This window comes from Diabrotica virgifera, chromosome 1 (assembly GCF_917563875.1).
Source record: "Diabrotica virgifera virgifera chromosome 1, PGI_DIABVI_V3a".
NCBI lineage: Eukaryota > Metazoa > Arthropoda > Insecta > Coleoptera > Chrysomelidae > Diabrotica > Diabrotica virgifera.
In genome coordinates, this window is record NC_065443.1 from 295926616 (window position 1) to 295953853 (window position 27238).

General features: G+C 31.4%; 2 protein-coding genes and 2 long non-coding RNA genes across 5 annotated transcripts; 3 read left to right on the plus strand and 1 right to left on the minus strand.

The window, feature by feature from the left end:
• The first annotated feature begins 4432 nt into the window (after nucleotides 1–4432).
• Nucleotides 4433–7133, plus strand: LOC126879296 (uncharacterized). Its single transcript, XR_007696035.1, has 3 exons — nucleotides 4433–5226; nucleotides 5853–6010; nucleotides 6953–7133. It is a non-coding gene; the product is annotated as an uncharacterized LOC126879296 (long non-coding RNA).
• Nucleotides 7134–9655: 2522 nt separating this feature from the next.
• LOC126879297 (uncharacterized) lies at nucleotides 9656–11769 on the plus strand. Its single transcript, XM_050642365.1, has 2 exons — nucleotides 9656–10046; nucleotides 10130–11769. Exon 2 carries the CDS (start codon nucleotides 10414–10416, stop codon nucleotides 11314–11316), a length of 903 nt encoding a protein of 300 aa, XP_050498322.1. The 5' UTR covers nucleotides 9656–10046; nucleotides 10130–10413; the 3' UTR covers nucleotides 11317–11769.
• A 469-nt stretch (nucleotides 11770–12238) lies between these two features.
• On the plus strand, nucleotides 12239–13373 carry LOC126879298 (uncharacterized). The gene has a single exon (XM_050642366.1). It carries the CDS (start codon nucleotides 12298–12300, stop codon nucleotides 13345–13347), a length of 1050 nt encoding a protein of 349 aa, XP_050498323.1. The 5' UTR covers nucleotides 12239–12297; the 3' UTR covers nucleotides 13348–13373.
• Nucleotides 13374–15999: 2626 nt separating this feature from the next.
• Nucleotides 16000–18699, minus strand: LOC126879299 (uncharacterized). Of its 2 annotated transcripts, XR_007696036.1 has the most exons (3): nucleotides 17920–18699; nucleotides 17124–17281; nucleotides 16000–16180 (listed from the first exon to the last, which is right to left on the minus strand). It is a non-coding gene; the product is annotated as an uncharacterized LOC126879299 (long non-coding RNA). The 2 variants fall into 2 exon arrangements; XR_007696037.1 differs by having other exon boundaries at nucleotides 16000–17281.
• Nucleotides 18700–27238: the final 8539 nt, after the last annotated feature.

Consider the following 27238-nt stretch of genomic DNA (forward strand, 5'->3'; position numbering starts at 1 on the left):
TATATATGTTGAATAGTAGTGGGCTCAGGGGTGATCCCTGAGCCAGCCCTTTATCAGTGATGTTGGGTCCAATTATTTGGTATTCCCTATCTCGGATATAAATATTTCTGTTATTTAAGAATTCAAAAATTAGGTTATTATATGTATATGGTATTTTTAAATCCGCCATTTTTCTATATAAAAGGTAGATATCTATATTATCATAAGCAGCTTTTAGATCAAGGAAGACCGTTAAAACCGCTTTTCTCTCAGTAAAAGCATTAAGTACTATGTGGGAAAGCGCTACATGCGCATTACTACATCCACTTTCTTTGCGAAAGCCCAGCTGATAGCTGGGCAAAATACTATTATGCTCTACGAACCATTCTATTCTATTTTTAATTATGTTTTCTAAAATTTTACCTACACATGACGTTAAGGCGATTGATCGGTAACTTTCTGGACTGTTTGGACATTTAGTAGATTTTAGGAAAGGTAATATTAGTGTTTGTTTCCACTGCCATGGTATCTTACTTATTTTTAATATATTATTGAAAATTTTTATCAAATGGGATTCTGCTATTGTGGGTATGTTTTTTAACATCGAATATGATACCTTATCCATACCAGTGGCCTTATCTTTTTTTGAGTATATTATATTAGTGTACTCAGTGTAGGTTATTTCCTCAACAGTTTCATTGCTAGGGCTCAGAAGTTTAAACCAGGGATCTACATTGCATGAAGTTAAATTATTTAGAATTTTTATCGAGGTTTCGTTATTGGGAAAAGTTACATGGCTATTAGAAAAATGAGTTTTAAATTTTTTAATTGTGCTCCAAATTTTTTTAACTGGAGTTTCCCTCGTAAGTGATCCACAAAATCGTCTAAAACTAGATTTTTTTTTAATTTGTAATTGTTTTTTAACGAAAGCTTTAATTCTATTACAGTTTATGTAATTTTCCACGGTTTGGTTATCTACATAGGTTTTGATTGCTTTTCGTCTATTGTTTATTAACTCATCGCATTCGTTGTCCCACCATGGTGCCCCCTTAGTTTTATCTCTAACTGTTATGTAAGGGATATTATCTTCTGCACTAGAATTGACAATATTATGCCATTCATTATAATCCACGTCATGTCGATCAGACAGCTTAGTTTCTATAGTGCCCATGTATTTTGGCCAATTTGCTTTTTTGAAATTTCTTCTGGTACCTAATATGCTGCCTCCATTTGAGGATTGTGTTTGGATAATTTCACATATAGTTGGGAAATGGTCACTTTGTCCACTATCTGGGTGTACCCACCAATGACACTTAGATGCTAAATCTTGAGTTACTATGGTAAGATCAACTGCTGATGGATTCTGCCCTGGTTGTACCATTCTGGTGGAGGTACCATCATTCATTATAACTAATTGTTCTTCATCAACGAATTCCATTATTATTTTCCCATTATGGTTGTTACCAGCACATCCCCATACCTGATCATGTGCATTTAAGTCTCCCATGATTATATAAGGTTTGTGAAAATCTTTTTTAATATTATTCCATGTCGATTGTTTTATTTGCTGACCTGAAGGGTTGTAGATATTAATTATATTTAGGTCAAATTTTGGTAAGTTTATACCTATCACCTGCATATTTGATGTTCTGTCAGAGTTGCTCACTCGTATACTAGTGTGTTCAAAACTATCTTTAATTAGGATCATAATGCCACCATATCCATCATATCTATCTTCCCTGTATATGAAATAGTTTTTTATATTTAATATATACGTGTTATTTGTCCATGTTTCATTTAATAAGATTACATCTGGTTTAAGTTCTTTAATGAAGATTTTTAAATTATCATAATTTGGTTTAATACTTCTAATGTTCCACTGCATGAGAGTGAAACAGCCTTGCATTTGGAATTTTTTATTTTTATTTTGATCCATAAAATGATGGGGGTGATGAGTTAATATCTAAATAGCCTGTGTCAAACGTAGGTGAGCCTATGCTTTTAAAATTACAAATTTGTGCAATAAAATTGAGAACATGTTCTCTGTCTGAATTATTTAATTTACTAGCCATATTCATAATATCTTGAAGGGACTGAGAGCTTTCTCTGAAAACGTTTTCAGAGGTTTGTTTATTGGTTTTATTAAAATTTGGTGAATTTGGGTTACTATATGCCATGGAGGAAGTGGATGGCAACCTACCATTGGGGTTTAATATATTCTCGTTGTGTAGATCTTTATCGTATGTCCCATTATCTTGTGCTCGCCTTTTATTTCCTTTAAGTGTGACACTATAAGTGCTGGATTTTTGTTGATTACTGACGTGTGTCGTTCGTCTAGAGTTTAATGGGATACTTTGTGGTTCCAGGTTTTTAGTGCCTTGAAAGGCAGGGAAATCACTCGGATGGTTAATGAAATTATTATTTTTTGTTTTTGGAATTTTTTCAGAAGCCTCAAAAAAAGATAGATTTTCTAAAGACATCATCTCTCTAATTTTTTTTTGTCTCATAAATTCGGGACATTGATGGCTTGTGCTATTATGCTCAATACTGTTACAGTGAACACATTTCATAACACACGTTTCATTTGGTTCATGTATTTTAGTACAATTAATGCATTTACTATTTTTTGTTTTGCACATATTTTTGGTGTGCCCGTAATTTAAGCAGTTATAACACTGTATCACTGGCATTATATATGGCAAGACTCTATGTTCTATACCGCAGATCAATACTCCCCTCGGTAAAGTAGTCCCTGTAAAGGTATAACAAACAGTTCCAGTTGGGAGAAGTGTAACCACCTCCTCACTTTGGCTGCCCTGTTGAGATATCTCATCCATTTTTTGCTTAATTCTTCTATTAAAACGTTTGACATGAATAATTTTACAATTTTTTGTATTGGGTTCTGAGTATTTCAACAGGGTATCCTCTGTGAAGTCTCTATTGATAAATTTTACAATACCTTTACAGGTTACATTCTTATTAGGGATGAACAAGTCATATCCTTTATCTTTTAACGTATTTGAATCCAAAAAATCATTTGCCGCTTTTCTGTTTTTAAATTCCACACTAATTCTATTTATCCCCTTTTTATGAGTTTTAAAGATTTCGTTTAATTTTAGATCATAGATTTCTCTAGCTATGGCCAAATAGTTATATTTCCCGATATTCAAATTTTCATTATTGGATTCTATATAGACTTCAAACGGACCTTTATCATAAATATCATATCTAGATGGGATGTTATTTAAATTTATACTTTCTTTTTTATCAGTAACAATTATTTGTTTTTTGTTGTTTCTTAAATTATTATTATTACTTAGATTGCCTATATAACTCGTATTTGTAGTCATTGGAACATCAAAGTTATCATTTTTTTCGACTAAATTTAAATCTGGGGGCTTATCACCCCCAGACGTGTCCCCCATTTTTAAAACTAGTTTGCTTTATTTATTTAATTTTTTTTTAATTATTCTATTAAAGTGTTTTAATTTAGGCTATTAGAATTATAATTTATAAAAGATTTTATTAAAATACCTGACTTTCAAAAGCCGACAGCAATTCAAATTTTGACACACTACCTTGTCAAAAAATCAATCAAACTTTAAATTCCAAATTATTAGCTATTTTTATCCAAATTTTCTCAGAATTAACTTCGGAATATAGTTCTTGCAGCTACGTGACAAAAATTATTGCAGTATTACTTTTTCTGTCTCAACTAAACTGCTTTTTCAGAGAACTCTGATATAAGTATCATTGACTTGTTTTTTTGTTTAAAACGAATTTGTCACTTGTTGGTTGTCACTGTCACAATTTGTAATAATCTGGTCTTGGTGTGTTCCGATATTCAGCTAGGGACCTTTTTAATAAAAAATATTTATCTATAGATTGTACTACATATTTATGATTCAGAAATAAAATGATTCAAAATACGTTCTTTTAAAATAATTTATTTTTTTTTATAAATTCTACTTGAGATTAAATACATATATAAAATATTGATTTAATAAGTACTCTATATAGGCAACCAATAATATGAGTACGTGAAACTATGCTTGCCTACAAGAATACAGTTGAGTCCGGGAAGCATATTTACAGATGCTTGCGTGTGTAGACACCAGGGTGTTGAAATCAGTTAGGGTTTGGAAAAACAGTACATTTACACATGCTAGCGTGTGTTGACACCACGGTGTTGAAATCAGTTAGGGTTTGGAAAAACAGTACGTTTACAGACGCTAGCGTGTGTTGACACTAGGGTGTTGAAATCAGTTAGGGTTTGGAAAAACAGTACAGTTACAAATACTAGCAGATTTGGACACCAGAGTGTTGAATCCAGCTAGCTTTTTTAGTAATTAATATACACGCATAAATGCTAACGGCTATTGACTTTGATTTTATATACCTACTGCTGCGGAAAAATATTTAAGTGATTTAGGTATTAGTAAATAATTAAACCCCTAACAACACACAACATTCCAGGAATGTACTACCAAAGTTCTATCAATATTTGAATGTCCTGGACATTTAGGGAACATTCGGTGAACATCTGTTTAAATTATTCCTGGAATGTTACCATAAGACATTCTGTGAACATACTACCAATGTTCCTATATTTTAAGTTGCGAAATAATACATACGTGTAAGAGATACAACATTACTTATAACATACCAGACAAACTAAGTGACATTTTAGGCCTACAGTGCAATAATATGTCAAATTTAAAGAGTTTCCCAAGATTATAAACATACAAATGTAATAAAAATTATTGTTCGCGAATATTCAATTTGGAATGCGATTTTGTTAATAAAAAAAATACTTATAACTTATGCAAAACCCAAGAGAGGCATTTATATTTATTTCTTTTGCGTTCATTTTCAAATTCGCCGTGCATATATTTTTGTGCATGGCGCTTGAGAGGGCATCACGTGACTAAAAACGACCAACCAACGACCTCGCTTCGGCCATCTTGGCATCTTCATCTTGGCGACCTCTATGTTGGCGACCTTGCCTTGCCGTGGATTGTTTTTAGTTGTTTGTATTATTTGTGCTTTTTAAGAATATTTTTTTAATTCGGATACTTTTATAATAGCTTTAATAGTATTATTAACATAGTGCATAAAATGGTGTCCTGTTTTTAACGCAGTTGGAGTAGCAGAAACAAATGTAGATAAAAAAATCTGCAGGAATAACGTTTCAATTATGACAGAAGCTCAAAACAAATGACTGTGAATGAAAAGCCCTATTAAAAGGTTAGTATGCAAATATGTAAACGAAAGCATGCCCTGTATTTCAGAAAATAAATTAATACTATTAATACCCTATTCATAAAAAATCTTTTAAGTAACGTAGATATAACAAAGTGAATAAAAGGCATAAATCAGAAGAATTATTATTTTATTTTATAAGTTAATAATTGGTCATATCCATTTATTATTTTAATAATAATTGTGAATAAGCCACAAACTTCGCTTATTCCTAACTAAAATAGTAAATAGAGATAGGTAATAACAAAAGGATTTGTAAAACTAAAATAATTCTTTTTGCGTTTTTGCTAGTGTATGCGTTTATAAATAGGATGGTAGACCACACACTATAATATGCAGTACCAACTAATGAATACACAGAATATTATAGTCGATTTGCTAAACTCAGTCTCAGTACTAATTACTGTAATTTTGGCAAAATTGGCCAAAAACAAAAAAAATTACCTACTAAAATCACTAGCCAGTTGTGTCTGAGTTTGGGGAACCGACTATACTAATAAACAATTTCTAAGCTGTTTTATAATAATTTTGTGAGTTCATTAATCATATTTTTTATTTAAAACTAAAATTTGTTAATAATGCTTAGTAATGCATATATTTTGTATTTTTAGCTTTCCAGAAGATCCTGCGAAGAAGACATGAAGTATAGATCAGATTTGTTAATAGAGGAGTATGTTCAAAACACTTTTTAGAAAAAGATATTGACAGAACTTCACTTTCATCTGTTCGTTTGAGAGACTGTGCTGTTCCAATAGCTTATGTCACACAGGTATATGCATAACCTAATTAATAATACAGTCCGTACAATATAGATACTGTTGTAATTCATTATCTACATCGGAGATCTAAGTTGACATTGTTGCCCAACTACAAAAAATTTTTGAATTCATTTTAAGTCAAATATATCACATAATTATTGCGAAGTAGATTATACAACAAAACAGATTAATATTCAATGTAAATAAATAAAAACATCAGAAATCGAAAACAAGAATTAAGGTATAATCTTATGTTACAGTTATTAAGGTACCAAGGGTATTATAGGGATATACGTTGACCGAAAGCGTTATTATTATAATACCTGTGGTGCCTTCAACGTTTAATGCCTGACTAAATTATTCTTTATATGCGAAAAATTTGAATGAATTTTGAATTGATTAGTTTTTAAATAAGTACATTTACCAGTAACAGTAGTAACGTAATTGTGGTAACCATAGTTTTACTTAGGTTGATATTTGTCAACTTGACAGTATCTAAGTCGTTATTTAAATTTAATGCCCAAGGGCGTTATATCGTACTTAACAGACTTCGAAATGTCATTATTTGTCAAATAATGTACCAGTAGGACATTAAAGTAAATAATAAAAACAATAAATATAATGAATACTAAATACTTATTTGTTTGTGAAAAATCTATTTCTTTGTGGCTTTTTTGTAATTAATTATTCTAATGGGGAAATAAGCCACAATTTACTTGAAAAAATAATTTTATTAAGGTTTCTACTTCCACATCGGATGTCGTTGTCAAAATACAAAATGTTCATTATTATTATTTTATTTATTAAATATTATTTATTATTTATTTAAATATTATTTAATATTTATTTTTTTATTATTATTATTTATGCATATTATTACCTGTAAATAATATTTCTTCTGATTGTTAATTGTAAAGGATAGAAAAATTACCTTTTATTTTATTTTCTTTTAGAATCAGCTGAGAGAAGTGGTCTACAAAAAACCAGAAAGGAAACGGAATATGTGGTTACGAAAAGCAAAAGAAAGGTTTACAAAGCAAATGTAACACATTTTTTTATAATATTTAGGAATGTCAGCAAATTACATTAAAAAATGTATGTAAAGATTTTTTGCAATAAAAATGTTTATATTTATCAAGGATGTATTATTTGGTATGGCCATATATCGTCAGTGATGTGACAGTACCTCCTATCTGTTTTTTTCAAGAGATTTGTAAGATAGACTAAAAACTTGTTTCGGCCACCTCCTGTTTTCATATATTTTTTGACTTGTTTTGCAGTAAATTCAACTATCTATTTACTACAAAAAAAGTCAGAATACGTACGAAACCAGAAAGTGACCTTAAAAAATGTTTTTCGTCTCCTGCAAACCTCATAAAAAAACATATAGGAGGTATTGTCACATTACTGACGATATATTTCAGTGAATGTCTAAAAAATATACTGTGAATGTTCAAAGAACGTTCGTAGACATTCATGGAATGTTCTAACAAGACATTCAGTCTAAAAATATACTGTGAATGTCCAAAGAACATTCATGGAATGTTCCAACAAGACATTCAGTCTAAAAAATAGACTGTGAATGTCCAAAGAACATTCGTAGACATTCATGGAATGTTCCAACAGAACATTCTAAGAATATTTAAAATGCTGACACAGCACTTTCCTGGTACTTTCCAGGGACATTCGTGTGCATTTGGGGACATTCCAGGAATGTTTTCAATGTCCTGTGTGTACATTCTAGGAACATTCATGGAATGTTTTGTGTTATTAGGGACGTTGTTGGGATATAAACAATAATATATTAACACAAAAGAACAACATAAAAAATAATGTTGCTCTGAAGCTATTTGCTTGTGGAATTTTTATAGTTAACTATTTAGATGGGAAATAAGCCACAATTAAATTGGACAAAATAATCTTGATTGGGTGTCGTCAAAATAAAAAATACTACTACAGGGTGTTTGGTAAAGAATGGGCCATACCTTAACCTCAGGTTCCTGAGGTTAAAATAGGCCGATTTAAGCTAACTTACTTTAGTACAAAGTTTATAATAACCGAGATACAGGGTGTCAAATTTAAACTTTTTTTTATTTATTATTGAATATTTCCTGACAGCCATGAGATATCAACACAAAATTTGGTATTTGGGGGTTTTTCTGGACGAGAAAACTAAATTCCCTACCAAAAGTTATGTGTTGCCCAGAGGGCGCCAAATACGCCTTTCAGCACTCATTTAATACGTTCAATTTTGTTTATCCGTCACTCCGTATAATTTTGACATTAAAATTTGTATTCCCCTATTAGTTTTACTTAAAAAAGGTATACCTCTTTCACAGGGCCCCCGCTACCATATGTGCAAAGTGTGCAATGCACACGGGCGCCATCCTATAGGGGCGCCAAAACCCGGGCTCAAAAGTTGCAAAAAAACAAAAATTAATTTTAAAATAAAAGTTGAGAAAGTAAATAGGATTAGGTATAAATAGGAGAAAAAGAGGAGAAAAACAAAATATTTCGGCATAATAATTAAAGGACCTAAATACCATCTACTACGCATTATATTACGTATAAGGAAAAGTGGAGGGAAAGACATGGATTGGTCGAAAGAAACTGTCATGGTTGCGTAATATTAGACAATGGTGTGGAACCACAGTAGAATAATTATTTCGAGCAGCAGCCGATAGAGAAAGGTTTTAGGAACTTGTAAACATGATGACGGCCAATATCTGAACACGGACACGCACCCAAAGAAGAAGATGGTATAAAAAGACACGACATTTTATTAGTACATATTATATAATCCAGTTACTGTCGACTCCTATTTGCGAGAACAAGTAGAAGTCATGCATGAAGTCATAATTTTATTCTGTTTGTTTCATTTTGATATTTTAATCTACAAATAATAGTCCATTTACTCACGGTTTTTGTTGGGGATTTTAAAGAGCCGCTTGGATTGAGATGAAATTTAGAATACACATAGCTAACATGTCAAAGGAAAAAAGTGATATTGTGCTGATGTGTGCTATGCCCTAGGGGTGAGTTACACTCCTTCTCAGGGGTAAAAAAAACACACGTTCAGAATTAATCAGGAATTTGATAAACTGATTAACTCTAAGCAACTTTTGTTCTAGAATTTTTTTACTAAGTCAATATTTTTTGGGTTATTTGCGAGTAAATATGTTCATTTTCAACAAAAAATCTTCTTTTTTGACGGTTTTTCGCAAATAACTCAAAAAATAAGTATTCTATCGAAAAAAATGTTCTTAGCAAAAATATTTACAACAAAGTGAAAAAAACGATTTATATAATATGAAGTCTGTGAACTCAGTAGAAGCATAGTTGTAAATAATGAAAAGTAGGTTCTTATTACTCGCGTCTAGAAATTATAAAATATTTTGGCTCCTTGGCTTCCACAAGGTCAAAGTGGTGACAGTTCTATGAGAATGTAAAATAAAATGCCGCGAAATTCAAATATGTTTAATAAGGTTATGTTTCAACTGTTGACATTATTTGAAATATTGATGTAATATTTGTGCTGATTAAATTTGTATGTATTATTAGTAAATAATATTTGTGCTGAATTAATGTTACAAGACATTCATAATATAAATTGCTGTCAGAGTAATCTAGTAGATGTTCTTAAACTATAAGGCCTACAATATTTTGAGATTATTATTTACTATAAATCTACATATTATTTTAAAACTATTTCGGCTAAAATAGGAATATATAATGGAACATATATGCACGGAGTGTACGCTCACATTCTCAAAACATTCTAATTTAAGAAGTCACCTGAAAATGTTTCATCCTGGTAAGTTGTTTTTGATTAATAACAATCCACTGGATATCTATGCAATCTACAAACTTGATGACTTCTCGTTGTTATATCTACAATTTGATGATTCCTAATTCTTGTAATTTTAGATAAACTGGACATAATTGCACCCAACAAAACATTTAAGTCTATTGTACTTTGTAACAAATGTCCCAAAAGGTTCTCTAAATATTCCAATTTAAAAAGGCATGTCACTAAGTTTCATCCAGGTGAGGACAAAACTTCTATTTAGTGCTTTTTGGCTATTATTGTATACAGGAATCAATAGCGAACATATTTTATTTTATTTCAGAAAATATCAACGAGCTGACTTCATCTAAGATTTGCCCATATCAATGCAGTGAATGCCAGAAAAAGTTTTCACATTTACAAAATCTTAGAAAACATAAAAAAATTCATGCAAAAGACAGTGATATTGGAAAAAAGCAACAAAACTTCAAGTGCAGTTTGTGTAACTACGAAAATTCTATAAAATCCAATTTAATTCTTCATTTCGAAGAATATCATGCCATTAAAATAGAGCAACAAGATCTTCACTTTTCTAGTGAACTAGAATTTCAAAAATGGAAAACTGACATGGAAAGAAAAGAATTTTCTTCATATGTCACATACAGTCATCCATATACGACTGCAGAGGGCATTAAGAAACATAGTTATATTTGCCATCGTTCAGGTTTTTATGTGAAAAAGGGTAAGGATATGCGATATTTAAAAACCAAAGGAAGCAGAAAAATTAATGGAATATGTCCTTCTCAATTGAAAGTTTGTATTTTACCAGAAAATGGCAATGTTAAAATTAATTTTATACAAACTCACATTGGTCATGACAATGACTTGGGTCATTTGAATATTACTAAAAATGAAAAAATAGAAATAGCTAGTAAAATTGCTTCGAAAATTCCTCTTGTTTCCATATTAGATGAGATTAGAGATTCTGTAACTAATAATAAGTTGGAAAGGATGCATATCTTAACAAGAAAAGATCTTCATAATATATCACAAACTTTTAATTTAAATTCTGATGGAATTCGCCATAAAAATGAAGTTATAAGTATTGAATCCTGGATTGAAGAAGCCAAGAATAGTGGAATAATTTTATATTACAAGCCACAAGGGGCTTTATGTAATGATTTTCCTTGTTTAAAAAATGAAGATTTTCTTTTAATTGTTATGCATCCTGGTCAACTGGAAGTGTTAGACAAATACTCAGAAGATGTAATTTGTATCGACGGAACACATGGGCTTAATGCTCATGATTTTGAACTTACTACATTGTTAATATTGGATGATATGAGGGAGGGATTTCCTTGTTGTTTTATGATTGGAAATCGGTCTGATGAGGAAATAATGACTATTTTTTTCATGAAGATAAAAGAAAATTTAGGAAGAGTAATCAAACCCATGGTTTTCATGTCAGACATGGCCCAATATTACTATAATGCATGGCTCCAAATTATGACTCCAGCTAAATTCAGGTAGAAAACTATGCAATATATTCTTATTTTTAAACGCATTTATTTAGTTCAATAGTTTTCGTCAAATCTTTAGACGTTAATTTGACTGTCTTTTCTCCAATGCAAATGAATGAAAATTTGCAGACATATGCATTTGCGGGAACAATACACGAATAGTCAATAAAAAATTTTTTTGTTTATTAATTGTTTAAATAAAAAAAACGATTTTAATGGAAAATACTTAAATTCTCTTGTTTTTTACGATGTAAAAACTTGGAACTTTTACGGATTGTAGCTAATGATATGAACCATACATAATTTCACTTTTTGCGTTAATTGTTTACATTATGCTTCATAAATAAACAACAAAGTTTCAAATTTTTTGCCCATTCCAACTACTTTTCATGTTAGTAGATACATCATATGTTTTATACATATTTTAATAAACATGACAATATATTTTAATGTTTGAAAAGTGTAAGACTAAAAAGTACAAAATAAAAAAATTGAAAAAAAATTTTTAAGAAACGCTTTTCTTTAGTTACGAGTGACTAAAATTAAATATATAAAAAAATCAACTAAAAAGCAAAAAATAAAAATGAAAAAATCTAACACATTCGTTAAATAAAAGCGTGGGGCGAAAACCATTTATTCGATGAAGACGTGCCATGCTTTTTTTGACGAATGTGTTAGATTTTTTTCAATTTTTTTTTGTTGATTTTTTATAATATTTTTAATTTTAGTCACTCGTTATTAAAGAAAAGCGTTTCTTAAAAAATTTTTTTATTAAATCTATATTATGGATATTAAATTTTAGGTTATTTTGTTCCTGGCACGTAGATAAAGCGTGGCGGAAAAATCTAAATAAAATTGATGGTCAAGAGCAAAAGGTAACTTAAATATTTATTTTTTTTGCCCACTCATCATATCATTCGTCTTTTAGGTTATCGTATACAAACAGTTACGTACCTTATTACAAGAGACCGATGTTACTTCATTTAGGGATATGATACAAAATTTTCAAATTTCTCTTCTATCTTCTGGTAATACCCAAGAATTTGGTCAATATTTTCAAAAATGTTATCTGCACAATATGGAATCCTGGGCGTACTGTTATCGCTTGCATGCAGGAATAAATACAAATATGAGCATAGAACGAATGCATCAAACGATTAAATATTTGTATTTAAATGGAAGACAAGTACGAAGGCTGGATAAAACTATCAATATCTTGATTAAATTAATTAAAGACAAATTGTTTGAACGGCTTATTACGTTGAATAAAGGTAAAATATCCAGCAAATTACGAGAGTTACGGAAAAGGCACAAAACAAGTCTTAATTTAGATATGGACACCATTGTCATGTCTGAAATGGGCTGGGAGATACCATCAAGTTCAACCAATGATATCTATTTAGTTCAGAAAAACAAACCCAGTTGTGACTGCCGATTAGTCTGTGATTTGTGCCAATCCTGTCTACATTCATATTCCTGTACATGCTTGGATAACAGTATAAGATGGAATATGTGCAAACACATACATCTTGTGTGTCAATTTATGAAAGGCCATCAAATTCAAGATACTAATGCAGATGAAGAACATATAATAAATACAGATGAGGTAAAAATTAAACAAGCTACAGAGCAAGCTAAATTTGTGGAATTTGTGAGTAAGTCTTGTAATATCAATCAAGAAAAAACGTCCAAACAACTGGAAGTTGAAAAACAGAAATTGATAGAAATACAAACCCAAATAATTCAAAATATAACAACTTTTGAACAACTTGAGGCATTTAAAAGTATTACAGCACCCTTGGTGCCTACATTAAGGACATTAGCAGAACATTCTGGAAATGAACTTAATATTGTGGCACTATCTCATGGCACACAAAACATTCCACACAATAAAAAAGTAGTTGCTCAAAAACGTTTATTTTCCACCAAGAAAAAAACTACAAAGTCAAAAAAAAAGCTGTTATCAAAACCTGATGCTGAAGAAACAAATTTGATAGCAAATCAATTAATGCTACAAGTAAATAATGTGCTGTTTAATTAGAATAAAATCTTTATTTGTATACATTATTAATTTGTTTGATTTTCTCACCTATTCTAATTCATTTTTTTTAATTCATATTGAAAATATTGTAGGCATTAATACTTTAAAAACATTTACTAACGTACCTACTCTGAAAGCAATTTATGATATTATGTCTGTCTTGTAACATTAATTCGTAATTTCATCAGCACCAATAATATTTATTAATACATAATATAATAATTTGAAATTCAAATAAAAATAAAACATAACCTTATAATATTATTGTTTGCATTTTTATTTGACATTTCAATCGAATGACCTTGAGAAAGCCAAGGAGCAAAAATATTTTATAATTTCTAGACGCGAGTGGTTCTTATTAGTCAAATTTAAAATCCAATATTTGACGTGAAATAACCAAAAAATTTAGGACTTTTGCGGGGAAAACTGATTACAACTTCTCTGAAGTGTTTAAAAAAAGATTTATTCTTGTTGTTTTAAAAAAGTTTCTAGCATCAAAGGTAAGTAAGTTACGCCCAAAATAAAGTTGGTCCCATTTTTTGGTAAAAAAGATCGTAAAAATCACCCCTTAATTAGCATCCTAAATTAAATTAATCGTTACCGCTTTACCATTTATTTTATATGTATTGTATGTATTGTTTATATGATCTGTAAGTTTCATCGGTGCTTGAAAGTGCGCATTTAAAAAAAATGGTTTTAAAGTGAAATTATTGTTAATCTTGAAAAAATTCCATTTTTTTTAAATAACTTAAAAATTATTAGTGATACCAAAAATATCAAGCAGTAAGAAAATGTAAGTTTTGCTTTTCTGAATATTTTGGATGTTTTGTTTTCCTGTAAGACAAAAATTGGTTAATATAAGGCTGTTCAAAATTTGCATACACTCGTGATTAGTGACTCGTTCTAGCTCTCTTAACTACAGCCTTTTTAAAAATAAGCACTTTGAACAGATGAAACTAGACGTCATATAAACTAGGGATGGGAAAAACCTACCGGTTTAAACCTAAAACCGGTTTTTTTACTTCGCAATAACCGGTTTTACCGGTTGTTTTTTTGTCACGGTTATAACCGGTTTCTTCTTTTTAAAGTAAAAACCGGTTATTAGGTTTTTACGGTGATTAGGATTAGGTTAGCTATTATTTTGGATCCCAATCATAATTATTATTCTCAAGTAATTATTCCAAACAAAACCATAATTCAAATTTTATTTTGTTTAATAAAATACAGAAAAGCAAACTGAAAGTGCAATCTCACATCAGCCAGAAACAATTATTAAGTTTTATTATAATATTTCCTTGAAAAGGTATTTGTAATCACAATATTTACATAAGAAGTGATGTGCTTGAATTAGACGCAAACATCATCTATTTTTCACACTTAACTTTTGACATTGAAAGTGGGTGAATGACTTTTTCTGATTACCAAAAATAATGCTCTGACTATGAATATCGAATTACTGATTACGAATACGAATCTCCAAGAATTTCGCTACGTTTTCAAAACGATACACTCATACTTACAGGAAGTATTAAATGAGTTAAAATGTACCTATTCTACAAATATACAAACGTGTTAAAAGTAATACATGTTCTTTCGATAGTATTACTAATTTTGATCATATTGATATCGAGTCAAATGGAGTATCGCAAACTAAAGTGTATTGTAAATGTAACTTTGTAACCTATTGGATTAAAAAACCGAAAAGCGGTTTTTCCAAAAACCGTTTTTTTTGGCCGGTTATAACCGTCAGGTTAAACCGTAAGCAAAAAAAACCGGTATAACCGAAAACCGGTGTTTTGTCAAAAACCGCCATCCCTAATATAAACAATGCATAAGTAAAGTAACTTGTGGTGAAGCGGTGACGATTAATTTCATTTGGTAAGCTAATTAAGGGGCGATTTTTACAATTTTTTCTAATAAAAAATTAGTTTGAGCGTAACTTACTTACTAATGATGTTAGAAACTTAGAAACAAAAAAAAAATAAAGCTTCTTTTAAACACTTTAATTTACCCTAATAACACAAAACATTCCATGAATGTTCCTAGAATGTACACACAGGACATTGAAAACATTCCTGGAATGTCCCCAAATGCACACGAATGTCCCTGGAAAGTACCAGGAAAGTGCTGTGTCAGCATTTTAAATATTCTTAGAATGTTCTGTTGGAACATTCCATGAATGTCTACGAATGTTCTTTGGACATTCACAGTCTATTTTTTAGACTGAATGTCTTGTTGGAACATTCCATGAATGTTCTTTGGACATTCACAGTATATTTTTAGACTGAATGTCTTGTTAGAACATTCCATGAATGTCTACGAACGTTCTTTGAACATTCACAGTATATTTTTTAGACATTCACTGAAATATATCGTCAGTAATGTGACAATACCTCCTATATGTTTTTTCATGAGGTTTGCACGAGACGAAAAACATTTTTTAAGGTCACTTTCTGGTTTCGTACGTATTCTGACTTTTTTTGTAGTAAATAGATAGTTGAATTTACTGCAAAACAAGTCAAAAAATATATGAAAACAGGAGGTGGCCGAAACAAGTTTTTAGTCTATCTTACAAATCTCTTGAAAAAAACAGATAGGAGGTACTGTCACATCACTGACGATATATGGCCATACCAAATAATACATCCTTGATAAATATAAACATTTTTATTGCAAAAAATCTTTACATACATTTTTTAATGTAATTTGCTGACATTCCTAAATATTATAAAAAAATGTGTCACATTTGCTTTGTAAACCTTTCTTTTGCTTTTCGTAGCCACATATTCCGTTTCCTTTCTGGTTTTTTGTAGACCACTTCTCTCAGCTGATTCTAAAAGAAAATAAAATAAAAGGTAATTTTTCTATCCTTTACAATTAACAATCAGAAGAAATATTATTTACAGGTAATAATATGCATAAATAATAATAATAAAAAAATAAATATTAAATAATATTTAAATAAATAATAAATAATATTTAATAAATAAAATAATAATAATGAACATTTTGTATTTTGACAACGACATCCGATGTGGAAGTAGAAACCTTAATAAAATTATTTTTTCAAGTAAATTGTGGCTTATTTCCCCATTAGAATAATTAATTACAAAAAAGCCACAAAGAAATAGATTTTTCACAAACAAATAAGTATTTAGTATTCATTATATTTATTGTTTTTATTATTTACTTTAATGTCCTACTGGTACATTATTTGACAAATAATGACATTTCGAAGTCTGTTAAGTACGATATAACGCCCTTGGGCATTAAATTTAAATAACGACTTAGATACTGTCAAGTTGACAAATATCAACCTAAGTAAAACTATGGTTACCACAATTACGTTACTACTGTTACTGGTAAATGTACTTATTTAAAAACTAATCAATTCAAAATTCATTCAAATTTTTCGCATATAAAGAATAATTTAGTCGGGCATTAAACGTTGCAAGGCACCACAGGTATTATAATAATAACGCTTTCGGTCAATGTATATCCCTATAATACCCTTGGTACCTTAATAACTGTAACATAAGATTATACCTTAATTCTTGTTTTCGATTTCTGATGTTTTTATTTATTTACATTGAATATTAATCTGTTTTGTTGTATAATCTACTTCGCAATAATTATGTGATATATTTGACTTAAAATGAATTCAAAAATTTTTTGTAGTTGGGCAACAATGTCAACTTAGATCTCCGATGTAGATAATGAATTACAACAGTATCTATATTGTACGGACTGTATTATTAATTAGGTTATGCATATACCTGTGTGACATAAGCTATTGGAACAGCACAGTCTCTCAAACGAACAGATGAAAGTGAAGTTCTGTCAATATCTTTTTCTAAAAAGTGTTTTGAACATACTCCTCTATTAACAAATCTGATCTATACTTCATGTCTTCTTCGCAGGATCTTCTGGAAAGCTAAAAATACAAAATATATGCATTACTAAGCATTATTAACAAATTTTAGTTTTAAATAAAAAATATGATTAATGAACTCACAAAATTATTATAAAACAGCTTAGAAATTGTTTATTAGTATAGTCGGTTCCCCAAACTCAGACACAACTGGCTAGTGATTTTAGTAGGTAATTTTTTTTGTTTTTGGCCAATTTTGCCAAAATTACAGTAATAATTAGTAATGAGACTGAGTTTAGCAAATCGACTATAATATTCTGTGTATTCATTAGTTGGTACTGCATATTATAGTGTGTGGTCTACCATCCTATTTATAAACGCATACACTAGCAAAAACGCAAAAAGAATTATTTTAGTTTTACAAATCCTTTTGTTATTACCTATCTCTATTTACTATTTTAGTTAGGAATAAGCGAAGTTTGTGGCTTATTCACAATTATTATTAAAATAATAAATGGATATGACCAATTATTAACTTATAAAATAAAATAATAATTCTTCTGATTTATGCCTTTTATTCACTTTGTTATATCTACATTACTTAAAAGATTTTTTATGAATAGTATTATTAGGGTATTAATAGTATTAATTTATTTTCTGAAATACAGGGCATGCTTTCGTTTACATATTTGCATACTAACCTTTTAATAGGGCTTTTCATTCACAGTCATTTGTTTTGAGCTTCTGTCATAATTGAAACGTTATTCCTGCAGATTTTTTTATCTACATTTGTTTCTGCTACTCCAACTGCGTTAAAAACAGGACACCATTTTATGCACTATGTTAATAATACTATTAAAGCTATTATAAAAGTATCCGAATTAAAAAAATATTCTTAAAAAGCACAAATAATACAAACAACAAAAAACAATCCACGGCAAGGCAAGGTCGCCAAGATGAAGATGCCAAGATGGCCGAAGCGAGGTCGTTGGTTGGTCGTTTTTAGTCACGTGATGCCCTCTCAAGCGCCATGCACAAAAATATATGCACGGCGAATTTGAAAATGAACGCAAAAGAAATAAATATAAATGCCTCTCTTGGGTTTTGCATAAGTTATAAGTATTTTTTTTATTAACAAAATCGCATTCCAAATTGAATATTCGCGAACAATAATTTTTATTACATTTGTATGTTTATAATCTTGGGAAACTCTTTAAATTTGACATATTATTGCACTGTAGGCCTAAAATGTCACTTAGTTTGTCTGGTATGTTATAAGTAATGTTGTATCTCTTACACGTATGTATTATTTCGCAACTTAAAATATAGGAACATTGGTAGTATGTTCACAGAATGTCTTATGGTAACATTCCAGGAATAATTTAAACAGATGTTCACCGAATGTTCCCTAAATGTCCAGGACATTCAAATATTGATAGAACTTTGGTAGTACATTCCTGGAATGTTGTGTGTTGTTAGGGTATAAGGAGCTTTCCTCGATAAGATTGTTATTTTACGTTGAAATATTCGATTTTGAATTTGACGAACCAGAACCTACTTTTCATTAGCTACAACTTGCTTCTACCTGGTCTACAGACTACAAATATACACCATATTTTTCACTTTATTATAAGATCTATTTTTGATAAGAATATTTTTTTTTCGATAAAATACTTACTTTTTGAGTTATTTGAGAAAAACCGTGTTTTTTTTAATTATTTACATATTTACTCGAAAATAACGCTAAAAGTATTGACTTAGTGAAAAAACTCTATAGAACAAAAGTTGCTTAAAATTAGTCATTTTATCCAATTTTGGACTTTTTTGAACTTATGTTTTTTCACCAGAGGTGAAACTAACATCCAGGGCAAAAGGACACATCGACACAATATCACTTTTTTCTTTGACATGTTAGCTATATGTATGCCAAATGTCATGCTAATCCAAGAGGTTCTTTAAAATTCGGAGGTTTTGCAATATTTTACCGTGAGTGAATGGACTATATATGACTTCTAATGTTCAGTTTTTTGCTTTATTTTAAGCAAATACCTACCTACCTACCTCAAAAAAAAAAATTAAAAAACATCCAAAATGCCTTAAGGGGCGCCAAAATCCTTTTTTGCACACAGGCGCCAATAACCCTTACGGGGGCCCTGCTCTTTCATCTCCCTAAACTCAACCGTTTACGAGATAAACGCATTTTAAATCTGCGGTGCAACATAATTTTTAGCATAATATCATTGTAGTTACACCAGAAAAATAACTTAAAACCATAAAATTATCCAAAAATGTATCGCAAATTTCTTCAAATGGAATTTGCGATGCAATGCCATAAATTTGAGAACTGGCACAATTATTATGGTTTTAAGTTATTTTTCGGGTGTAACTACAATGATATTATGCTAAAAATGATGGTGTATCGCAGATTTAAAATGCGTTTATCTCGAAAATGGTTGAGTTTAGAGAGATGAAAGAAGTATAGCTTTTTTAAGTAAAACTAATAGGAAAATAAAAATTTTAATGTCAAAATTATACAGAGTGAGGGATAAAAAAATTTAACGTAATGAATAAGTGCTGAAAGGCGTATGTGGCGCCCTCTGGGCAATACATAATTTTTGGTAGGGAATTTAGTTTTCTCGACCCAAGAAAACCCCACGTACCAAATTTCATGTTGTTATCTCATATCTGTCAGGAAATATTCAATAATAAATAAAAAAAAAAGTTTAACTTTGACACCCTGTATCTCGGTTATTATAAACTTTCTACTAAGGTAAGTTAGCTTAAATCGGCCCCTTTTAACCTCAGGAACCTTAGGTTAACCTATGGCCCATTCTTTACCAAACACCCTGTATATTAAACAAAAATGTTGTTGCTTAGTAAAAAATTCTACTAATAATTTTTTTAATCTGACTCATTTATATTGGCAATTCATACATATATTATACATTTTAAAGTATTTTTTACTAAACAACAACATTTTTGTTTAATTTAGTAGTACGTATTTTGTATTTTGACAACGACACCCGATTTGGGCGTCGAAACGTTAGTAAAATTATTTTTTTTTATTTAATTGTGGCTTATTTCCCATCTAAATAGTTAATTATAAAAATGCCACAAGCACATAGCTTCAAAACAACATTATTATTTATGTTGTTTTTTGTATTAATATATTATTGTTTATATCCCAACAACGTTTAATTATTTATTAATACCTAAATCACTTAAATATTTTTCCACAACAGTAGGTATATAAAATCAAAGTCAATAGCCGTTAGCATCTATGCACGTATAACCACTAAAAAAGCTAGCTGGTTTCAACACTCTGGTGTCCAAATCTGTTAGTATTTGTAAATGTACTGTTTTTACAAACCCTAACTGATTTCAACACCCTAGTGTCAACACACGCTAGCGTCTGTAAACATACTGTTTTTACAAACCCTAACTGATTTCAACACCCTAGTGTCAACACACGCTAGCGTCTGTAAACGTACTGTTTTTCCAAACCCTAACTGATTTCAACACCCTGGTGTCTACACACGCAAGCATCTGTAAATATGCGTCCGGGAATCTTTACCAGTGCGTCATCATTTAAAGTTTAAAGCATAGGAAATAAGTCGAAAGTCGATGATAAGTAGGAAATTGAAATTTACTAAACACAACAGTAAGTGACTTGCTGTTGCGTTTAGTAAATTTCAATTTCTTACTTATCACCTACTTATCGGCACTGACTGTGGTCACAGAATTACTTGCGATTATTAATTCTGTGCTGTGGTTTTGGTGGAGTGTAGTTTTCAGAGTCACCACCGAGTTGCATGAAAGTTGAAAGTTTGGAACAGTCAGATTCTACGGGATTCTAACTCGATGGCTTCTAAGTTGGAATTGTGCCGTTAGTTGCTTTCACTTGGGGGGTGAAAGTCACCCCTTCTCGGGGGTGAAAAAATATACGTTTAAAATAAGTCCGGAAATGGATCAATTGACTATTCTAAGCAATTTTTGTTCTATAGTTTTTTAACTAAATCAACACTTTTTGAGTTATTTGCGAGTGAAAATGTTTATTTTTCAACAAAAAAAAACACGTTTTGATGCGGTTTTTCGCAAGTAACTCAAAAACTAAGTATTTTATGGGGAAAAGTATTCTTATCAAAAATGTAGCTTATAAACAAATGAAAACATGGTGTATTCATGAAGACTATAGACGTAGTTAGAGATTGCAATTGCTGGATCCAGCATCCAGCAATCCAGCGTTTTTTTTTACATGCTGGATGCAGCAAACTGTGCTGGATCCAGTAGCGCGGATCCGCAAACGTATAAAATTCTAAATAAGTTACTTAATGTCTTCATTAGCCTCTTTATTCAAAGCCGTTAGTCGGTACCTTGCCATTCTATCGCGCTAGCAGTAGCTCAGTATGCTAGAAAGTTTCTATAGCTTAAAAATTTGAATCGATAAAGCGTTGATATACATTGATTCTGCGATAAAATTCACTGTTGGCGAGTGGTCAATAAGCAATGAGTTAATCGCCACTTTTAACCGGCTGTAGAAGCTCTTGGCAGTATAAAGTCCACTTTGTTAACGGCCGACACAACCGTGAAATTTGTCTTAGACAAACTAAATAGCCAAGACTCTAGCCTTAATGCCGATCTATCGGAAGCACTACGCAACAGAATCACGGAACGGCGCTTCTCTGAGATTACAGGTACCTACATTAGTGTATTGACAAAATCAAAAAAAGTATGACGAAGGACTAAACAATCCTGGATACTTTCGAAAAAGAATGCAATGCGACAAGAGATGAAACATTTGTTGATTCGTATAAATAAACAAGTAACTGCGGAACCAGTGCCAAAGATAATGAAAGAAGATGGGCCAACTAATCCGGAGCCCGTGAATTTTACTTTGGAACAAGAACTTGAGATTGAATCGAAACGAGAAAGAGAAAACATTTATAGCCAAAAAACCGGGTCTCAAAAAGATTACGAAAAGATTTTAGAAAAGGAAATGGCGGTTTATGAGACCGAAGGAGTAAAAAGCGATCGTTTGTCAGTGGCCTATGACTATTTGATGACCTTAAAACCGACCAGCACAGAGGGCGGAAGGACTTTCTCCGCAACCGGCTATATATGTGCAGTTCTGTGTAAGGCATCTGTTTTTAAGGTATTACTTTCAAAAAACTAAATAATTCATGTTTCTGTTGTTTAAAAATTTAGCATACATAAAAAAACATTAAAATTGTGTTTTTATTTTGATTCCACATTTTACTGGATCCAGCTGGATTCAGGCCAATCTTTCAAAAATCCAGCTGGATTGAAAATGCTGCTGGATTGCAATCACTAGACGTAGTAAAAGCAAAGTTGGAGCTAATGCGAAAATACGTTCTTATTCGTCAAATTTCAAATCGACCACCTGCATCCGAATATTTTCAATATTTCCGAATAAGATGACAGTGTTATTCGCATCTAATATTGTTAATGGGAACTCCACTTACCTTTATTCCAGCTGTTTCACCCTTAAGAGCTTTTTTCAGGATCTCTTCCGAGTAGAGATTAGGAGGAATTGGCGACAATACGTATCCCTGTCTCACCCCATCTCTAATTTCAATTTCCTCTGACAGCTGTTCGTTAACACGTACTTTTGCTCGCTGTTTAGTATACATTCGATATGATTATCTTATATTTTCTTTGATTTCAGGACATTCATTAATTGTTACTAATAACAGCAGAAATAAAGAGACGAACGAAGTTAGCGTGGGCCTCGTTTGGTAAGCTCAGCTTCATATTGAAGAATAAAAAATAGGTACCCTCAATATCTAAAAACGAAAATCTACGACCAATGTATTCTTCCGGTCCTTACGACATATGGATGTCAAACATGGACGTTCTCAAAAGCGAATATGGACAGAATTGCGAAAACACAAAGAGCAATGGAAAGACAAATGATCAACGTAAGACTGTCAGATAGAAAAAGGAATTCCTGGGTAAGAAATATCACAAAAGTTAAAGATGCTACTCGTCAAACAGCTAAACTAAAATGGAAATTCGCCGGTCATACGATTAGACAAAAAGACGAAAGATGGAATAAAATTATTACAGAGTGGGGACCATGGACATATAAACGAAAGAGAGGAAGACAACAGATGAGATGGGTAGATGACCTAAAACACCAAGCAGGCTCGAAATGGATGCACATGGCTCAGGATAGAGAAAGATGGAGGAGCGAAGGGGAGGCCTATGTCCAATATTGGATGTAGCAAGGCTAATAGATAGATAGATAGAGATAGATGTCATACTTTATCGAATGCTTTATTATAGCCCAGACACCTTTGTATCAGTACCTATATTAAGTGAAAAAAGAGCTTCACGCGCAGGGCCGTAACTGCGATGTTGGGGGCCCCGGGGCAAACGTCATCTGGGGGCCCTCTACCGGGGGTCTGGGGGGTTTACCGCCAGCGGAAGGGGAAGATTCCGGAAAAATGTTTGACATTTAACCCCTTGAAAACGCATTTTAATGCATTCCAGGACTGAAATTTCTTGTACCTTTATATTACTATTTTAGACCAACACAATAGTATATTAAGTATAGAGAACGGTAAGGGTTTTATACCGATCGAAGACAATTGTTTGGAGGAGGAGCGGAACGACGACTCCAATTATTGTCCGAGATCGGTTACCCTTAACGTTCGACAAGCTTATAACGTTTTTTGCACGATTGATACCATTATAAATTATAAAATTAAACATTTTCGTCATATTGACTAGTTTCATTCATTTTATCAAGATAGATACTTTGGTTGTTAGGTAGTAACTAATAGGGTGCATAACAACAATGAAGAATTGAGTTTTTATTTAGTTGTCAATAATTTTAAGTACAATTTTGATTATTATAAATTAAAATATGAGCGAAAGTGAATTTGAAGAAATTGAACGGGCTTGGGAAGAAGGGTGTTCCGCAATTATTCCCGAAAAATCCAAAATCCGTTATCAAAATACCTAACAAAGTTTTAAAAAATGGTGCGAAGGCAAGAATTTAAGAATCGAAGAAAAGACTCTATTGGCATATTTCGTTCAAAGACATATGCAGTTGAAAGCTCCTGGAAGCCTTTGGGCAGAATATTCAATGATTAAATCCACCGTTTTTCTTTATGATGGCATTGATATTTCCAAGTTTTCAACTTTGATCGCGTATTTGAAGAGAAAAAATGTTGGCTATAGGCCTAAGAAAGCGAGCATTTTTACACGGGAGCAATTTGAAAAATTTCTGATGGAAGCACCGGATGAAGAATTTCTAGTTCACAAGGTAATATAAGTAAGCTAGTTTAGGTAAAAGAAATACTCTAATGAAGATTTTTTCATAATTTGTAGGTCGCAATGATATTGGGAATATCTGGTGCCTGTAGAAGAGAAGAATTATATAATATTACTATGAATGACATCCAACAAACAGATGGTTTAATGATTGTAAAAGTACCCAATACAAAAACGAACATCCAGCGTACTTTTACAGTCGTTAATAAACCAGACGATAAAATTCCATATTTAGAAATTCTGCAAAAGTATATAAAACTTCGTCCATTACAAGTAAAATCAAATCATTTGTTCTTAAGATACGCGAAAGGAAAATGTTGTGCTCAAGTAATAGGGAAAGGGACAATCGGGGGCTGGCCTTCTCAAATTGCCAAATTCTTAAATTTGCCTAATCCCGAGAACTATACTGGCCATTCGTTCAGGAGGACATCAGCAACGCTTTTGGCTAATAAAGGTGTTGATGTCCTCGGATTAAAGCGTCATGGAGGTTGGCGTTCATCGACAGTGGCAGAAAGCTATGTAGAAGATTCTCTTCAAAATAAAATAGATTTTGCCGAAAAAATATTGTGCAATATAATGTATGCGATTCTGCAGGAGTTTCTGTTAGAAGTGAAACCACAGCCCAAACAAGTGGGATTTCATTAAATAATTTAACAAATTGTACCATAAGTTTCAATATTAATAAATAATTCGTTAGTTTTCTTTATTCTTTCAAAAAATAAATTAAAATTAAGAGATTTTTTAAACCGACGGTAAGTGAATTACTTACCGTCGAGTTGGAGTACTTACCGTCGAGTTGGATTACTTACCGTCGCGTCGAGTTGCTAGTAAATGTCACCTACTGACGTAAAATCTGTCACGGTAAACAGTCAAAAATGATCAATCGTGCAAAAAAAATTTTGAAATCACCTTATTTTAAGCTAAATAATTTTGCAAGTACCATCAATATAACGTCTTTTCTGTTTTCATAAAAAAATATACTATAATATTAATTACATTGTTCGTCTACAATGTTCTTACATCTGTTGGCAAATCTAAAACAAAAATGTTTTATGGCATGGGCGATTAAATAGGTACTCCCCTGAGGCATCCCTTCCTGGACTTGTTGTAGCTTAACCCGGGTCCCCTCTTCTAATGGCATTTTAGGTTTTATTACGCGGAAATAACTATAATTTCCTAAGTAATAATTTAAATTTTTATGTTACGGTCTCAGGGGCCCCAGCTTCGCCCAGGCTTCAGGGGCACCTGTTCTGTTCCAATTGCATTTTAGTCAAAAATACTAATTTTCCCAGCGAAAAATTAAAACTTTATGTTGCGGTCTAGGGTGCCCCTGTAAGATATTTTTAAAATTGTGTCCGTTGAAAATATTTCGTTGGGATCGGCTTTTAAAATACATATTTTTATATTCCTCGTTAAAATTTATGCATGGCCAAAGAAAAAGGGGCCCCCCTTGGCTGGGGGCCCCAATGGTAGTTACGGCCCTGTTCACGTGTTCGTAGGCCTTTGCTAAACCCAAATTGTGTATAATTAATGTCTATGTCCAATTTATGACATAGATATTCGGTTATGGATGACTGAGTAGTAACTTAAGCACATGGGAATCAATCTGTTGTGTTTTTCTTCTTAGTGAGACAAATAAGGATTGACGTTAACTAGTCTAAACCTGTATTATAAACTTAATTGAAGAGTGTCACTAAAACATAAATCGCACATCCCGAACAAAACTGTTGTAAATCAAAAATAGTTAGTTTTACAGGAGCAGCAAAAGAAAATTTTACGGTATTTTATTTGGAGTTAACACCTATAATAGAAAATTTAAATTTATTTCTTTGTAAATTGAAGCCAATATTAATTATATAAGCCCCATTAACGTCGATGGTGAAAATCATGAATTTTGTGCAAATTTTAATTAAATTAATGATTATTTTTTTGAGATGATACGTTTTTACTCGGAAAATTTTTAATTAAAACGCAAAACGGTAATAACTCGAAAAATGTCTCTATTGTACAGATATACTAAACACTTTTGTTTACAAATTTCCGTGCAAAAGTGTAATCTCGACTCGTGTGTTCAACTCGAAATATTACTTTATTGACCGGAACCATACCACTATCAAACAACACTTAATTCCGATAAATTCCAGATGATTCACTTTTGTCGGATCAATGAATATCATAATCGTCCATGCAAAATATGAGTATCACGAAATACTGCACTTTTGTTCGAATTTACGCAACGATTACTGAACGTTAATCGGAAATAATACGCTTTTGCTCGGAACGAGTGGTGTTTCACCTACGCATCACGAATTGATACCATTTTTAACGGAAAATTTCCTGAAACATCTTCTGAGCAAAATAGCTTTTAGCGCCATCTGTGAGGTAATTTTTAAAGTAACTTTGCTACGGTTTTGTTGGTTAGTAGATTTGATATCATGTATCATAATTCCGTAAATAAGTGCGGTTTGAAAAAATTTTGAGTTATGACACTTTTGTTCGAGATGTGCGAAATGTGCTTCTCATCTATAATTTGTAATTTTTCCACTCCAAGTCCAGGTCTTTTCCCACTCTCCATTGTTTTTGATACGTGTAATAAGTATTTCTCCTTTTGTAATATTTGGACCTATTTATTCTGAAGTGTTCCAGATCCCCTGTTTCATCATCGAACAGTTCGTATTTCTAAAGAAAGTGCACTTTCTTTAACTTTTTTGTGTATATTAC